Here is an 18634-nt window from a genome sequence, read left to right on the forward strand (position 1 = left end):
CTTTCTCCACAGCCTCGCCAACATTTGTTGTTGTTTGTCTTTTGGATGGCAGCCATCCTTACTGGTGTGAGGTGATACCTCATTGTAGTTTTAATTTGCATTTCTCTGATAATTAGCAATGTGGAGCATCTTTTCATGTGTCTGTTGACCATCTGTATTTCTTTTTTGGAGAACTGTCTGTTCAGTTCCTCTGCCCATTTTTTAATTGGGTTATTTGTTTTTTGTTTGTTGAGGCATGTGAGCTCTTCATATATTCTGGACGTCAACCCTTTATCGGATGTGTCATTTTCAAATATATTCTCCCATACTGTAGGGTTCCTTTTTGTTCTATTGATGGTGTCTTTTGCTGTACAGAAGCTTTTCAGTTTAATATAGTCCCACTTATTCATTTTTGCTGTTGTTTTCCTTGCCTGGGGAGATATGTTCAAGAAGAGGTCACTCATGTTTATGTCTAAGAGGTTTTTGCCTATGTTTTCTTCCAAGAGTTTAATGGTTTCATGACTTACATTCAGGTCTTTGATCCATTTTGAGTTTACTTTTGTATATGGGGTTAGACAATGGTCCAGTTTCATTCTCCTACATGTAGCTGTCCAGTTTTGCCAGCACAATCTGTTGAAGAGACGGTCATTTCGCCATTGTATGTCCATGGCTCCTTTATCAAATATTAATTGACCATATATGTCTGGGTTAATGTCTCGATTCTCTAGTCTGTTCCATTGGTCTGTGGCTCTGCTCTTGTGCCAGTACCAAACTGTCTTGATCACCATGGCTTTATAGTAGAGCCTGAAGTTGGGGAGTGAGATCCCCCCTACTTTATTCTTCTTTCTCAGGATTGCTTTAGCTATTCGGGATCTTTGGTGTTTCCATATGAATTTTTGAATTATTTGTTCCAGTTCATTGAAGAATGTTGCTGGTAGTTTCATAGGGATTGCATCAAATCTGTATATTGCCTTGGGCAGGATGGCCATTTTGACGATATTAATTCTTCCTAGCCATGAGCATGGGATGAGTTTCCATCTGTTAGTGTCCCCTTTAATTTCTCTTAAGAGTGACTTGTAGTTTTCAGAGTATAAGTCTTTCACTTCCTTGGTTAGGTTTAATCCTAGGTATTTTATTTTTTTTTATGCAATTGTGAATGGAGTTGTTTTACTGATTTCTCTTTCTGTTGGTTCATTGCTAGTGTATAGGAAAGCCACAGATTTCTGTGTGTTGATTTTGTATCCTGCAACTTTGCTGTATTCCAATATCAGTTCTAGTAGTTTTGGGGTGGAGTCTTTAGGGTTTTTTATGTACAGTATCATGTCATCTGCAAATAGTGACAGTTTAACTTCTTCTTTACCAATCTGGATTCCTTGTATTTCTTTGTTTTGTCTGATTGCTGTGGCTAGGACCTCCAGTACTATGTTGAATAACAGTGGGGAGAGTGGGCATCCCTGTCTTTTTCCCGATCTCAGAGGAAAAGCTTTCAGCCTCTCGCTGTTCAGTGTGATGTTAGCTCTGGGTTTATCATACATGGCCTTTATTATGTTGAGGTACTTGCCCTCTATGCCCATTTTGTGAGAGTTTTTATCATGAATGGATGTTGAACTTTGTCAAATGCTTTTTCAGCATCTATGGAGATGATCATGTGATTTAAGTCTTTCTTTTTGTTGATGTGGTGGATGATGTTGATGGACTTTCGAATGTTGTACCATCCTTGCATCCCTGGGATGAATCCCACTTGGTCACGGTGTATGATCCTTTTGATGTATTTTTGAATTTGGTTTGCTAATATTTTGTTGAGTATTTTTGCATCTACGTTCATCAGGGATATTGGTCTGTAGTTTTCTTTTTTGGTGGGGTCTTTGCCTGGTTTTGGTATTAGGGTGATGTTAGCTTCATAGAATGAGTTTGGGAGTATCCCCTCCTCCTCTATTTTTTGGAAAACTCTAAGGAGAATGGGTATTATGTCTTCCCTGTATGTCTGATAAAATTCCGAGGTAAATCCATCTGGCCCGGGGGTTTTGTTCTTTGGTAGTTTTTTGATTACCACTTCAATTTCGTTGCTGGTAATTGGTCTGTTTAGATTTTCTGTTTCTTTCTGGGTCAATCTTGGAAGGTTGTATTTTTCTAGGAAGTTGTCCATTTCTCCTAGGTTTCCCAGCTTGTTAGCATATAGGTTTTCATAGTATTCTCTAATAATTCTTTGTATTTCTGTGGGGTCCGTCATGATTTTTCCTTTCTCGTTTCTGATTCTGTTGATTTGTGTTGACTCTCTTTTCTTCTGAATACGTCTGGCTAGAGGCTTATCTATTTTGTTTATTTTCTCGAAGAACCAGCTCTTGGTTTCATTGATTTTTGCTATTGTTTTATTCTTCTCAATTTCATTTATTTCTTCTCTGATCTTTATTATGTCCCTCCTTCTGCTGACCTTAGGCCTCATTTGTTCTTCTTTTTCCAGTTTTGATAATTGTGACATTAGACCATTCATTTGGGATTGCTCTTCCTTTTTTAAATATGCTTGGATTGCTATATACTTTCCTCTTAAGACTGCTTTTGCTGTGTCCCACAGAAGTTGGGGCTTAGTGTTGTTGTTGTCATTTGTTTCCATATATTGCTGGGTCTGCATTTTGATTTGGTCATTGATCCATTGATTATTTAGGAGCGTGTTGTTAAGCCTCCATGTGTTTGTGAGCCTCTTTGCTTTCTTTGTACAGTTTATTTCTAGTTTTATGCCTTTGTGGTCTGAAAAGTTGGTTGGTAGGGTTTCAATCTTTTGGAATTTTCTGAGGCTCTTTTTGTGGCCTAGTATGTGGTCTACGCTGGAGAATGTTCCATGTGCACTTGAGAAGAATGTATATCCTGTTGCTTTTGGATGTAGAGTTCTATAGATGTCTATTAGGTCCATCTGCTCTACTGTGTTGTTCAGTGCTTCCGTGTCCTTACTTATTTTCTGCCTGGTGGATCTATCCTTTGCGGTGAGTGGTGTGTTGAAGTCTTCTAGAATGAATGCATTGCAGTCTATTTCCCCCTTTAGTTCTGTTAGTATTTGTTTCACATATGCTGGTGCTCCTGTGTTGGGTGCATATATATTTAGAATTGTTATATCCTCTTGTTTGACTGAGCCCTTTATCATTATGTAGTGTCCTTCTTTATCTCTTGTTACTTTCTTTGTTTTGAAGTCTATTTTGTCTGATATTAGTACTGCAACCCCTGCTTTCTTCTCACTGTTGTTTGCTTGAAATATGTTTTTCCATCCCTTGACTTTTAGTCTGTGCATGTCTTTGGGTTTGAGGTGAGTTTCTTGTAAGCAGCATATAGATGGGTCTTGCTTTTTTATCCATTCTATTACTCTGTGTCTTTTGATTGGTGCATTCAGCCCATTAACATTTAGGGTGACTATTGAAAGATATGTACTTATTGCCATTGCAGGCTTTAAATTTGTGGGTACCAAAGGTTCAAGGTTAGCCTCTTTAGTATCTTACTGCCTAACTTAGCTCACTTATTGAGCTGTTATATACACTGTCTGGAGAATCTTTTCTTCTCCCCCTTCTTATTCCTCTTCCTCGATTCTTCATATGTTGGGTGTTTTGTGCTGTGCTCTTTGTAGGAGTGCTCCCATCTAGAGCAGTCCCTGTAAGATGTTCTGTAGAGGTGGTTTGTGGGAAGCAAATTCCCTCGGCTTTTGTTTGTCTGGGAATTGTTTAATCCCACCGTCATATTTGAATGATAGTCGTGCTGGATACAGTATCCTTGGTTCAAGGCCCTTCTGTTTCATTGCATTAAATATATCATGCCATTCTCTTTTGGCCTGTAGGGTTTCTGTTGAGAAATCTGATGTTAGCCTGATGGGTTTTCCTTTATAGGTGACCTTTTTCTCTCTAGCTGCCTTTAAAACTCTTTCCTGGTCCTTGATCTTTGCCATTTTAATTATTATGTGTCTTGGTGTTGTCCTCCTTGGATCCTTTCTGTTGGGGGTTCTGTGTATTTCCGTGGTCTGTTCGATTATTTCCTCCCCCAGTTTGGGGAAGTTTTCAGCAATTATTTCTTCTAAGATACTTTCCATCTCTTTTCCTCTCTCTTCTTCTTCTGGAACCCCTATAATATGGATATTGCTCCTTTTGGATTGGTCACACAGTTCTCTTAACATTGTTTCATTCCTGGAGATCCTTTTATCTCTCTCTATGTCAGCTTCTATGCGTTCCTGTTCTCTGGTTTCAGTTCCATCAATGGCCTCTTGCATCCTATCCATTCTGCTTATAAACCCTTCCAGAGTTTGTTTCATTTCTGCAATCTCCTTTCTGGCATCTGTGATCTCCTTCCGGACTTCATCCCATTTCTCTTGCGTATTTCTCTGCATCTCTGTCAGCATGTTTATGATTCTTGTCTTGAATTCTTTGTCAGGAAGACTGGTTAGGTCTGTCTCCTTCTCTGGTGTTGTCTCTGTGATCTTTGTCGGCCTGTAGCTTTGCCTTTTCATGGTGATAGGAATAGTTTGCAGAGCTGGAAAGAGTGACGGCTGGAAGAACTTCCCTTCTTGTTGGTTTGTGGCCTTCCTCTCCTGGGAGAACAGCGACCTCTAGTGGCTTGTGCTGCGCAGCTGCACGCAGACAGGGTTTCTGCTTCCTGCCCGGCTGCTATGGAGTTAATCTCCGCTGTTGCTGTGGGCGTGGCCTGGCTCTGGCTGCTGCTCCAAAATGGTGGAGTCGGGTTGCAGCAGGAGCTGCTGGGAGGCTATTTATCTCCGTAAGGGGCCTCCCTGCTCCCTGCAGCCCAGGGGTTAGGGTGCCCAGAGATCCCCGGATTCCCTACCTCTGGATTAAGTGTCCCGCCCTGCCCCTTTAAGACTTCCAAAAAGCACCCGCCAAAACAAAACAATGACCACAAAAAAAAAAAAAAAAAAAAAATTTAAACTAAAAAAAAAATTTTTTGTAATTAAAAAAAAAGGTGGCTGCTTGTTTTTCTTTATTCTCTGGCGCCAGCCTCAGGCATCTGCTCACCGGTCTTGCTGCCCTGTTTCCCTAGTATCGGGGTCCCTATCCCTTTAAGACTTCCAAAAAGTGCTCGCCAAAACAAAACAGCAACAAAAAAAAAAATGGTCACTCGCTTTTCTGGTGTCCTCCGGCGCCAGGCCACCGGTGCCCGCTCACTGTTCTTGCTGCCCTGTTTTCCTAGTATCGAGCGCCCTGCACTCTGGCCCAGATGGCTGGGGCTGGGTGTTCAGCAGTCCTGGGCTCCGTCTCCCTCCCGCTCTGCCTGCTCTTCTCCCGCCGGGAGTTGGGGGGATGGGGGCTCGGCTCCCGCGGGGCCGGGGCTTGTATCTTACCCCCTTTGCGCGGCGCTGGGTTCTCTCAGGTGCGGATGTGGTCTGGATATTGTCCTGTGTCCTCTGGTCTTTATTCTAGGAAGGGTTGTCTTTGTTATATTTTCATAGATATATGTTGTTTTGGGAGGAGATTTCCGCTGCTCTACTCACGCCTTCATCTTTCGCCCCTTGTTTCTAAAAGTGATATTTTAATTTAATACTTTTAGTGACATTGACAGAACTCTACTGAATCCAGCTACTCTGAAATTGAATAAAGGCTTTTTTCTCTCCGTGTTCACCCCTCACCATGGGATCATGAATAATTTTACTTTCTCTTTCCTTAGACCGTTGACTTTGAAACATGCTTTGTAGTGCTGGGGTGTGAGAGCTACGCTTCACGCCACAGACCAGCGCGCGAGGCCACGGGCAGGTGTTTACGGGCCCTGCCGGCCTTGGTTCAGTGCTGTTTGTCCAGCTTGCCTCTGGGAATAAGCTTGTCCCTGTGCTCCCAGAAGTCCTGCTGTTTCCTGGGCGACCAGCCTCTGAGCATCACCAGGATGTGCACAGGGGAGACCCAACAGCACTGACTTTGTTGATGTCACTTTATACTCAAACAGTAGATCTTCTACAACAACAGGATGAAAGGGATGCTGACCCGGTGCCAGTGAGGGCGCCTATGAGCCTGCCCTGCCCACCAGCCCCTCAGAAACAGCAGAGTATCGACAGCCACATAACCTCTGCAGGGAGCTGCCAGTTCTCAGATTCTTTGCGATACCGCCTCACTATTTCCTTCCAAGTTCCTTTGCAGGGGTACTGCACCTGGGCCCTGGGGCGGCTGTAACAGCACAGCACAGGCTGGGCAGCTCCAGCACCGGGAATGTATTTTCTCAGTCTGGAGGCGGCAGCCTGAGGCAGGGAGGCCCCGCTGAGAGCTGGGAGGAGACTCCAGTCCACGTCTATCCCGTTGGCTTGTAGATGCTGTCTTTTCTCTGTGTCTCATGTGGTCTTTCCTCTGTGCATGTGTGTGTCTGTGTCTGATGTCCCTTTTTATAAGGACATTGTCATACTGGTGTAGGATATGCCCTAGTGACATCATCTTAATTTCATCTGCCAAGACCCTGTCTCCAAATCAGGGCACATCCACAGGTGCTGGGGGTGAGGGCTTCAACATCTTTTGGGGACACAATGCAACCCAAAGCGGGTGTAAACAGATTGCATTGTATCCTGAGTCTTTCTGGAAGGCGATGGTAATGAAAGGGGCTAGAGGCTGCAGTGGGCTGTGAACTCGAAGGCAACTCTGAGAGCCATGACAGAGGTGCCACCTCCGAGGGGCACGGGGGCCAGGGTAGGTCTGGGGACAGCCCAGGGGCTGCTGCATCTCGCTGCTCCTCCCATCCTCCGGCCTCCTGCTGCCCAGCCTCCTTCCCCGGGGTCCAGGTAGTCCAGCCCCGACCTTCCTCCCCTCTGAGCTCGTCCATCCATGACTTGATGTCTGCAGCAGGATGAAACACCAGAGTATCAGCCTTGACAGTGAGCTTCCTGACGGTGAGCTTCCCGTGAACATTGCTCACCTAATTCGAAGTTTCTCCTTTAAAACAACAGAATTGCAATGATGTTCAGTCGCTGAGGCGTGGTGAGGAACCCACAATACACCAGGCATCCTGGGGACCCCTCGTTCGGGCTGAAGGTGAGTTGGTGACATGGTTTAGACAATTAAACGATGCTGGCACTTCTGCTTCACCGGTGTGTAAACCAAGAAGCCATGCTTGGGAACATGGAATTTAAGATTTTCCTCCAGGACCCATAACAGTAGAAAGAGCAGCTGACGATCACTGAGACTACCCCCCACCCCCCAGCCTGACCTTCCAGCACTGCCTTAGGGTCTTTACCTGCAGAATGCAATCTGTTCCTCTCGGCAGCCCTGGGAAGTGAAATCTATTATCTCCATGATCAAGTTCAGATAAAGCAATATTTTGAGCTGTGTAACCCGAAGCCAGTAAAGTTTCCTTTCTCTGAGTGAATTCATTGAGTGGGTGTCACAGGAAAGAACTCAGGCTATAGCCAGGTGAGGTTCTGGGGATGTGTGTGTGTGTGCATGTGCTTGTCGGTATGCATGCACATGAAAAAGCGATTTATTCTAGATGTGCCTAAGTCAGAAGACGGAAAACAATGGCATTGCTTTCTCCCTTAACACAAAACTTTGGGCAGGCAGCACATTCCATGTAAATTCCAAGCTATCAATTTTCTAGGAAAATATTTTATTTTCTTTGAGATCTTTTGTTTTGAAAAAATAATTGTGTGCTTTGGGTATTAAGGCAGAAACTGGCAGCTGTTCCCTTATAGCTGTTCTCCTCTCCTTTATAGGAATAGAACCCCTGTCTTTTAGCTGGCATGTGGCTGTCAAAATAAAAACTAATTCCCAGCCAACCTGGCAGCTAATAGTGGCCATGTGAGTAGGTTATGGCCAAGGAGATGCTGATGGGACCGTCAATAACTTTTTAAGGGGTGCCCTCCTTAAGACATCCGGTGCCCAGCCTGCCTCTCTGTCCTTGGTCATCTCCCTGTCACTGCCTGGCATGCAGGCACGGGAGTTGCAGCCAGCCATCACGTTGGGCATGAGGACCAGGGGGTCGGGGAGCTGGAAGCAGCTTGCGGACACCATGGAGCAAGGCTGCAGGGCCAGGCTGGGCTCTGAGCTCCAATTTTTACACCGGAAAGAAAGAAACTTCCATTTTTTTGGTCCCTGCCCTTTCGGGTTTCCCTCTTTCTTGCAGCTAACCCGAACGCTAGTTGATTTTCCTTTTGCGCTGTTCTTCTTCCTCAGCGATGGCCTTCCTCTGGATGCAGGGCGCGAGCCGGGGTCTGGCGCCGATCAGGACTTGGGAGGGAAGCTGAGGAAGCTGGAGGGGGCATGGCCTCCAGCCAGTGATTCTCAAAGGCTGGTTCTCATTCAAAGCATTTGGGAAATTTAAAAAGGCACAGGTTCCAGGCCACACCCCAGACCTACTAACTCTGGGTTCCTGGAGCTGGGTTCTGTCTAGGCTGGAGTCTATAGTTGTTCCAGGCGGTCCCAGGCACAGGCCCTAGAACAACACACCTTTCCTACCTTCTTCATTTCTTTACTTGTGAGGAGAACTGGTCAACATGGGGCCCTAATATGAAAGAGAATACATGTGAATTGCATTCTTGTTTATAAAAATGGAGCCTTTTATTTACTTATACATATTATAGAAAAGGTCAAAACCATTGGCATGGAGAAAGCACCCTGGACCTGGAGTTCAGAGACCTGGGTTTGAACAGAGGCTCTCGTGCTTCTGACTTTATGGTCTTGGGAAAAAGACTGCGTCTTCCGAATCCCATCCATCAGCCATCATTCCTCCATCCGTCAGCTCATCCACTCACCCACCCGCCCACTTATTCATTATTTCTACCTACTAGGTGCCAGGCATTCTGCTTTTTCTCTGTAACTGGGTGTGCTACATTGTACCTCATTTCCCTCATCTATAAAATGGGAATAAAATAATAATAATAATAATAATAATTAATAATAATTCCCACTTCATGAAGTGCCTTGTCCACAGAAATTGTTGTAAAGATGTTAGTTATCATTTGTAGCCAGCAGGGCACTATGCTAGCAACCAATGCAGACAACACCAAATATAATAGTAGCATATGAGGTTGGGCTAAAAACAAGGGTTATAATTATTTTGTTCTTCATTCTTTCTCTTATTTTACCATTAGTTTTTGTTTGCTCCACAAATGTGCCATACAAATATACAGAAAAATGATTTAGAAACACAGAATCTCCCAGTTGGTGGGGATTTTACTACATCTATTTTTAAAGATAGTTTAATTGCTTTATTGCCAAAATATGAGGGTGATTCCTTACTTTTTATGGTGGAGAATGACTGAGTTTAACTTTTCTTTTTATTAAGGTATCATTGAGACACAATCTTATGAAGGTTTCACATGAGAAACATTGTGGTCATTACATTCCCCCATATTATCAAGTCTCCCCCACACACCCCATTGCTGTCACTGCCCATCAGTGTAGTAAGATGCTATAGAGTCACTACTTGTCTTCTCCGTGCTGTACTGCCTTCCCCGTGACCCCCCTATATTATGTGTGCTAATCATAATGCCCTTAATCTCCTTCTCCCTGCCTCCCCACCCACCCTCCCCACCCCTCCCCTTTGATAATTGCTAGTTGGAGTCTATGAATCTGCTGCTGTTTTGCAGTTTCGCTTCGTTGTTATACTCCACAGATGAGTGAAATCATTGGGTCCTTGTCTCTCTCCGCTTGGCTTATTTCACTGAGCACAGTACCCTCTAGCTCCATCCATGTTGTTGCAAATGGTAGGATTTGTTTTCTTCTTATGGCTGAATAGTATTCCATTGTGTATATGTACCACATCTTCTTTATCCATTCATCTACTGATGGACACTTGGGTTGCTTCCATATCTTGGCTATTGTAAATAGTGCTGCGATAAACATAGGGATGCATATGTCTTTTTGAATACTACATGTTAGTATATGTCTTAATGTAGTGAACAGTGGTACTGCTGGAGACAATAGGGGTGAGAGAGGCTGGCGGTCAGGTCCCTTCAGGATCTTGTCTCTGGCTCCTGCCCCCGCCACCATCCTCACTTTAGGGAAGAAGGTTTCAGGGGACGTCCAAGCTCGCACATGGTACCTGGACAAGCTGGCCTTCTCCCAGCAGCTCTGAGCGTTCCCTCATTTCCCCCCCTCTCCTCTGGGGGCTGCACTGGCTTGGTTTCCAGGGTTCAGGCCACTCCAGCCTCATACCACGTGTTAGTGTTCCTGGGCTGGTGCCACAGGAAACAGTGCCACAAACTGGGGGATGTAAAAACAGCAGAAAATATTCTCTCCCAGCGCTGGAGGCTGCCTGAAGTCTGAGGTCAAGTCACCTTGACCACAGGACACTGGTTCTTCTGTGGCCATGAGGGAGGATCCTCTCCAGGCCCCCCGGGGTTCTGGGGGTGGTGCTCCCTGGTGCACAGCTGCATCCTCCAGTCTCCACCTCTGTGGTCACATGGCTTCCCCCTGTGTGTCTGTGTCTTCACACAGCCACCTTCTTATAAGGACACCAGTCAGATTGGTTAGAGCCTCTTCTTCTGTGTGACCTCATCTTAACCTAATTACAATTGAGTGACCCTATTTCCAAATAAGGTCACATTCCTGTGATATTGGGGGTTAGGGCTTCAGTGTATCTTTTGAGGTTACACAATTCAACCCATAGCACTGTGTATTGGCAATTTTAAGGAAGAACTCTTTAGGTCTCTTCCCTGAATGCATGTCACTCACAAATTGTGTAACGTCATGATTTTTGCATTTAATTTTTGGAAATCTTCCATGGTCATTTGCTTTCCTAGATAACTTATTATTTCCCACTCACTGAGTAACAGTTTGTGCAAAGAAGATTAGACTACTGTTCATGGGATGCTTAAATGACCCAGCAGAAAGGATCTGGAACAGTTACCGAGGTCACTGAGAAGTAAGGGGCCTGCGGTCCCCAGAGAGCAGCTGAGCTGAAACTCAGTCCCTGGCAGGGGCCATTTGCCCTAGCTCTGGGGTGTCAGGTGTACTAGAAGGCCCTTGGTCACTTTCCGTCCCGGGGCTGTGTTGAGTGTCCATTTGCAACCGCCCTGCCCTGGGGATGGGCTGCCAGAGCTTTTGTGGTAGAGGTGCAGTTATTTTTTATTGAACTTCCTGACCCATCACAGACTGACAGGTGGTCCAACTGTGTATGACCCACACCCAGCTCACCCCACATGAGGGGTCTCGCCTGGACAGGTAGGTGCCCCCACCCATGGCATGGGCAGTACAAACTCACTCTCCATTTCTAACTTGTGTGGACTAGTAACCATTCCTGGGCCACAGTAACCAGCGGACACGCCTGACTTGTGGACCCCACCCTGAGCGGCCTTGAGTCAGTGGGTCTGTCTGGAGCGTTCAGCTGCAGACAACAGAAACCCCACTGGAGAGGCAGCAGCCACACGGGTTCACTTGTCCACCGAGTGGGCATTCGGGGCCTGGCTCCGGCTCAGTGGTGCCGGCCTCTTTCTTCCTGGTAGCCCTGCTTGTGCTGGACAAGATGGTTCCCCAGCTGAGGGCCAGGAGAAGGGGAAGGGCCCACTAGGTGCCCCCCAGAGGCTGGGTTTATGGGCTGGCCACAAAGTTGCCATCAGCTCTCCAGAGCCTGGGGCTTCGCGTCTCTTGGGAAGCTGCAGCTGCCCCAGCAACCATCCCCATATCCCTGTTCCTGTGGTGGAGGGGCTGCCCACATTCCAGCTGGCTCACTGTCCAGGCAGCCTGGAGGGAACCCCAGTGCCACTGTTGGGCCATTTTACTGACTGTGTAGGCCTGTGCCATGCCCGAGTGGCATCCACTTTACAGCGGCCCAGGAAATGGGACCTCAAGTACCCTTGTCACCCAGGTGGCTACTTCCTGATGTAGGGAGACTGGAGTTGAACATGATAGAAATGCCCATCAAAGTGTCACACTCACTGTGCAACACGCTGCCCCTGCTTCCTCATGGGGGTGGCCAGGCCTCACCCCTGGGGGGCGGAGGAGGACAGAGGTCTGGCTGGTAGCCTTTCTTCTCAGGCAGTGCAGTTTTCTCCTGTGCAAAATTGAGGGGAAATTCACGTAACATGCAGTCAACCATTTAAAAATAACTCAGTGGCACTGAGCACATTCGGTGTTGTACGAGCCCCTCCTGTGTCTGGTTCCAAAGCATCTTCACTGCCCTGAAGCAGCCCTGCTCACTGGGTGTCCCTCCCAGCCCCTGCCCCAGCCCTGGAATCCACCGGCTGCTTTCTTCTCTGGTTTGCCCTATTCTGGATAGTTCTCTAAGCAGGCTTGTACTCCCTGTGGTCCTTTGCCCCTCCTGTCTTTCACTCAGCATGTTTTCAAAGTTCACCTGCATGTAGTATGTGTCACAATGTCATTCCTCTTATGGCAGAACTGTTCCACTACATGGATAGACCACAGTCGTTCTTCCGTTCTTCCTTTGATTGGCATTTGGCTTGTTTCTGCCTTTTGGCTGCTGTGAATGATGCTGCTCTCAACGCTTGTGAGCAAGTATTTATTTGAGCCCCCGTTTTCCACTTTGTTGGGTCCGTGCTCTCCTGTGCAATTTTTGGCCCTCCAGGTCGGGGCAGCCTGCAGTGCTCGGCTGCAGGGCGTGTGGCCCAGTCCTGCTGAGCTGTCTGCCTCCCACCCAGAGGGCCTGTTGCCCCCACCTGCCCCCCATCATCAGCCCCACTGCTGTGCTCTCCTAGGTGTGGGTCACGTGCCCTGTCACCTTGTGAGACCCACAGTCTCTGGGCACACAAGTGCAGCCTCCCCTCCATGGTGCTTCAGAGCAATCAATCCAGACAAAAATGCCGTGAAGCAGCTGCTACGTGTGGAGAGGCCACTGTCATGCAGCTCTGTCCCGATGGAGAGGCCACTGCATGTGCTCCTGTCCCGATGGAGAGGCTGCTGCACGCGGTTCTGTGCTGAGGCCCCTGCTCTGCCCCCACAGCGACGTCCCAGTGCTGGGGCCACTGGTGGTGCAGGCCCTGGAGGCACGTTCTTCCTGGTCTGGGCAGGCCTCCCACCTGCGCCTGTCTCGTCCCTGCAGGCGAGCCTCCAGGTGCGGAGTCGGGCCTGGGAGCTGGTCACCTCGTCCTCATCGCAGTGGCCATCTTGGCCTTGGTGGCGGGCACAGCTGCCCTGCTCGTCATGCGTTACCGGAGAATGGCCAGGAAGTACAGCTTCAAAACCCAGTCCAACAACTTCAGCTACCAGGTGTTCCATGAGTAGGAGGCCTGGCTGGCCAGAAGGTGGGTGAGGAGCCTCCACCATCCACGGAGCCTGCAGGGTGCAGCCCCATGGCTTTGGTGAAGGGTGGATTTGTGGGTGTCAGCATTCCGTGCCCCTCGGTGGAGATGCACCCTCCCTGCCTGAGAAGGACAGGAGTGGTGGGAGGGGAAACGGGTGACAGATGGGTCAGCCATCAGCCTCTACCCGCTCACAGCCACTGGCCCCATGGGACGGGCCCAGCACAGCAGGTGTGACAGCAGGCCCCAGGCGCCCCTCAGCTCCCAGATCTGCCCCCCACTCATGTTGGTCTCCTCATTTGTAAGTGGGTGAGTGGCATCAGTACCAATTGCATGGAGGTGAGTCAGATGACAGCAGGCACATAGGGCCTCCCTGTGTGCTAATTCCTGATGATTCTGTCCCATGCCCTGTGACGTGGCCCTCACCAGCCACCATCCCACGCGTCCTGGATGGTGTCATGGGCGCCCAGCATCACCGCAGTGCTCTAACCAGCTTACATGACTTTAAACATTCAAACCTTTGACCAAGACATGCTTTCCTGAGCCTGTCAAATGAGCACGTGTCCCAGACGTGGCCCACCAGGGAGGAAGGACGTACATCAGAGTGCATTGTTGTCAGTACAGACCTTTAGAGAAATGCCAATACTGTTATTTTTGTAAGGTTCTGAGATTTTTAAAAAGAAGAAAAAGATCACAGGCCACATGTGGCAGCTGTCCATGATTGTTGCCTCCAAACGTGGTCAGAGGTACCTCATGATTAGGATGGGGACTGCGGCCTGAGGTTGGCTCTGGGGTCCAGGGCTGCACCTGGGCGTCCTGGGCACCTCATCTTCTCCCCTTACTTTTATCCCTCACCTGTGCCCCTCACCTGCACCCCTTCACCTGTGCCCCTTCAACCCGTGCCCTCACTTGCACCCCTTCACCTGTGCCTTCTCACCTGCACCCTCACCTGACCTCTCACCTGTGCCCTCTCACCTGCACCCCCTCACCTGACCCCTCACCTGCGCTCCTTTACCTGTGTGGTCTTTCTCTGGCCCCTCTCACCTGCTGCAAAGTTCCCTCACCTGACAGGCGTTAGTGCCTCAGGAGGTGCAACTGAGGTAATTTCAGTGTTCTCATTTAGTATTTCCTCAGAGGTGGCAGAGGTTTATTTTTCTCTTGTTCTCTCCCTGTCCTCACAAAATCGTTATGTGAGAGAAACCCACCTCGGATGGGGAGGCATCCAGCTCCTGGGCTGACGTGCCCAGGGCCATGCCGAGGGGGCACGGTCCTCACACACCTCCCTCCCAAGGCCTCAGTCCTGCCCGAAGCAGGCCTGCATCACACAGGCATGCACGTGATGGGCGGGGCTTCCTTATACATGGGCACGTGACCAGCAGGTGTTTAGAACAATGCCCCTCGGTTTCTCTGTGCGCTGGAGGCTTTGGAGAATTCTTATCTTGGCAACCCCCTGATGATCCACAATTCTCTTGAGGGCACCAGGCACCCAACAGTGGGAGAAACACTGCTGTGGTCAGGAGGAAAGACCCCTGAGCCCTCCGGGGAGGCAGGTCCTGCTCTAGCTAGCCAGGGTCCTCTGCCACCCCTGAGGGTCCCAAATAGCAGGGTAACCAGCAGGAACTTTCAGTTGAACTTTCCACTCTAATTGAACAAAAAGAAGTTCCTCAGCCTGGTGCTGTGTGGTCCCTGCCTTGGGGCCCACGAGGTTTGAGTCATGAAGACCCTTCCCCTTACTGACCTGCTCCATCCTGTCGCCCATCAGGGAATACTGTTGAATGGCCATGCCCCGCGGCGGCTGGCCTCTGCTCCCTGTCTCCTCGCTGGGGCCAGCAGCGCCCCCAGCCAAGGCTACCTTCCCCAGTTCAGCCTTTATTCTCCTGAGATAACAGATCTTTAAAACAACTCAGCCAAGTGTAGTAGATACTGGCTCCTCCCTGAAATGAGGAAATCGGCTCAGAGAGCTCAAGTGGATCACCCTGGGTCACCCAGCAGAGACCAAATTACAGTACAACATCACTGCCAGGTGCTGTCCCTTCCCAGGTGACTATCTTCCTCCAAGAAGGCGTTGCCCGCTCAAGCTGCTGGCTCAGCAGAGGCCCCCTTGGCCACGCCTTCCCTCTGTCTCAGCGCCCCTCTGCTCCGGGGATGCCTGACAGCTCACAGTGCATCATCCCAGGTCTCAGCCGTTGGGCCCCAGGGGGTGCTAGGCTGGAGCCAGCACACCCCAGATAGAGTTACAAGGGAACTTCAGTGAATTTTACTTCATGTTCCAAGTGTGAATCCCAACAAGCCGGCCAGAGCTTGTTCTGCTGAATTTCTAAGATCTGGTGCGTTGGTGCCAAGGCCCTGCTGCACGTTCCCCTCCTTGGAATTAAAATACTGGAGGGAAAAGTGGCCTCTCATCTTCTCTTATTTCTCCTGAGGCTTCTGTTTTCAAAGTGAAAAACATCTCCACTAGCTCTTAAGTTCCTGCAAAAATCTCTTCTTTGAAAACATCAAACAGACAATCCCCCACCAGTCAGCACTGATGCAGCCTCACTCCATGACGAGCCCCGTGTTTTGAGGGCTTTCCACAGACAGTGCAAAGGCCCTGAGGTCCTGATGGTGTGACCAGCTCAAGGCTCTATGCCAGGCACACTTGCCCTGATGTGTAGGAGCGTCACTCACCAGGGACTAGGTCGCAGCCACCGTGGCTCCCATTCCTCTGTGCCCTCTGGAAGTCACTGCTCTTTTATTTGGGCACAAACTGTCACCACCCAGAAAGCAAGAAGTCCTGTCCTCAGGGCTTGCGGTGACCCTCCACACTCCTGGGATTTCTCCTGCAGGAGCCTCTTCTTCCCCGCTTCCAAACTGACCCGGGTTGACCTTCTCCACCCAGGCAGCTGTTAATCAAGCATCCAGCACTGACAGAAGCCTGCTCGGTTCCACATCTAGAGCCTGGGTGAGCCCCAGAGATGAAACCACAGCCTTGACTGACCCCAGGAGGCCCATCACCTGTGTAGGTCCCAGACGAGCAACACCTACCAGGCGGGTGAGAGGAGCTGGCAGAGAAGTGGGCAGGGTACCGGGGACGTCCAGTGCTCTAGACCAAGCCTGAATGCAGCTCTGCCATGACCCAGATCACCTCTACAACCCCAGAGCTCTCAGACCCTTTACTATCCTAACCTCAAGTGGCCCTTCCTGGTTTGCTTGCTGTTGACATCTAGTGCCTACCACCCACCCATCCATCCATCCACCCACCCTCCCACCCATCCATCCATCCATCCATCCATCCATCCATCCATCCATCCATCCATCCATCTATCCACCCACCCAACCATCCACCCATCCACCCATCCATCCACTCATTCATCCATCCATCTTACCATTCATTTGTCCATTCATCTGACACTCTTTGTCAAATACATATTTCACATTTTCAAAGATATTTGAAAAATGCACTTCAAGTTCCTTTAACAATGGGCCAGTCGTAAACACTGCTAATGTTATTTTTAGTGTACGTATATGCTCTTTAACTTTTTCCTGCATTGCCAGGATAGTTTTTATCTACACAACAGTGATTTAAAAGACACTATTAATACAAAATTTTTTATAGTAAGTAGAGATAACATTATACACACATCACTGTTAAATTTTTCCAAATATTTTCACAGCCATTTAAAAATATAATCTTACCACAGGGATGATAACTGATTACCCATTACACATGGGAAACCAGAAAAGGGATGGGTGAGTCATTTATGTAAGGTCACAAAATGAATTAATGGGGAAACGGATCTAGAATCTAAATATTTTAATTTAAAATTTTCTCCATTACACTGTGCTAACAGATAATGCCTTTTACTTTATTTAAAACAAATTCAATTATATTTGATAACTAACACCTGAGAGAATAGTGCTTTTTCCTGATAGGCTTAGATAGAACTATAATGTGGTCTTAGTTTTTAATTTGTGAGATTAATTTTGTTGAATATAATTAACTGCCACTCATCCATTAATACAGAACATTTGGGAAATGAAACTATCTTGATGTATAGTCTCAGAGTCAGCAAAGATCATCATATGTAATATGTGTGGCTAACTGACTTTGAACAAGTAGAATAAATTGCGTTTGACATTGAAACACGACGTGCTGACTGCTCTGTTGGGCTCAGTTGTTGTCATGGGCTCACCTGGCGTCCACGGGGCTGGGCGCTGTGCTGGGTGCTGGGGAGGCCAGGAAGGAGTCTCTGGCTCTTCTTGAGCGTCGTCCATTTGTTCTGATATTGGCTCAGAACCTGTCACTTGCCTTTCTTAAAAAAGAGTACATGTTTAGTTTGCCCAGGTTGTGAGCCCTATGACAGTCCCCCAAACAAGCCTCCCACATTTGGGAAGTCTCACTTCACAGCTGAGGAAGTGTAGATGACACGCAGCTCCTCAGAGTGGGACAGCTGGGAAGTGGAGGCGCTGGAACGGAGGCCGCAGAGGGCTGCTGTGGTGCAAGCTCCCGTCCAGCAGCTGTGCGCGGGGTGGGGGTGGGGAGGGCACTGAACAGGACACCCACATTCTCCCTGTGCTCATCTAAATCTTGCAACAATCCTGAGTTAGCAGCGGCAAATCCATTTCACAGATAGCCAAACTGAGGCCAAAAATTTAAGCGACTGGTCCGAGCACCTCAGAATGGAAATCCAACGTTCTCCCTCCTGGTTCAGGCCCTTCCTGTTACTCCAGAGAAGACCTGGTTGGTTCACTGGTGAGGAACGGGAAGGAGGGCCTTTGAGGACCTTGCAACTCAGGGGCTCTGGGAAAGACCCCCAGGAGCTCTCCCAGGCGGGTGGGGCTCGGTGAGCTGAGATTCTGGATCCCTGGAAGTTCCCACGTTCAGAGAGCGCCTGCAGCCCCAGGCCTTCCCGGCTCGGGATCCTAGGCTGTGATTCCCAGTGCGGGGGAGGGTCCCGTGGAGGCGGAGCCACCGGTGGAAGTGGAGTCACCTGTGCCCACTCCGCACACCCTGGCTTGGGCTGCGCTGCGCCAAGCCCCCGCCAGATGGCGCCGCAGACCAGGGCGGGAGGTCCGTTTCCGCACCGACCACAGCCTTGCTTCTCTAGTGGGTTCTTTTTTTGGCTGATTTTGTGCCTCTTGTCTGCAAACAAAGGGGAATTGGAAGTCGTTCCCGGGGCACGTGTCTACTGGGCTGGTGCCCCGGGGTCCCTGGAAACAGCTCAGGAAATGCTACTGGTCTCAGGGTGGACGGCCGGGCCGCCTTCAGAGCGGTGAGTCACTGAGACGCACGGCCCGTGCTGCTTCCGGTGAAGCGAGGGCACGTTCCCTCCCGGACGCCCAAGGGAGCGAGACGCCTCCCTCCCCGCCTGTCCGTCGTGAGGAAAGCGGCGGCCGCGCTGGGGAGCAGTCCCCGTGCACAGCAGAACCCTGGGAGTGGGCCAGGGTGGGGGCTTCCCAGAGTGAGGACCCGGGAGGGGACAGGGCGACCGCGGGCAGCAGGGGTGCAGGGCTGCGGCAGAG

General features: G+C 49.1%; 1 protein-coding gene across 1 annotated transcript in view; it reads left to right on the plus strand.

Moving 5' to 3' along the window:
• The window catches only part of UMODL1 (uromodulin like 1), a 108714-nt gene that overhangs the window by 53302 nt on the left and 36778 nt on the right, over window positions 1-18634 (plus strand). The window contains 3 exon segments of the mRNA XM_057504873.1: window positions 6887-6971; window positions 12934-13134; window positions 16009-18384. Of these exon segments, the coding sequence (XP_057360856.1) occupies window positions 6887-6971; window positions 12934-13115 (267 nt within the window). The 3' untranslated portion in view covers window positions 13116-13134; window positions 16009-18384.

The sequence above is a fragment of the Manis pentadactyla genome, chromosome 1 (assembly GCF_030020395.1).
Source record: "Manis pentadactyla isolate mManPen7 chromosome 1, mManPen7.hap1, whole genome shotgun sequence".
Lineage (NCBI taxonomy): Eukaryota > Metazoa > Chordata > Mammalia > Pholidota > Manidae > Manis > Manis pentadactyla.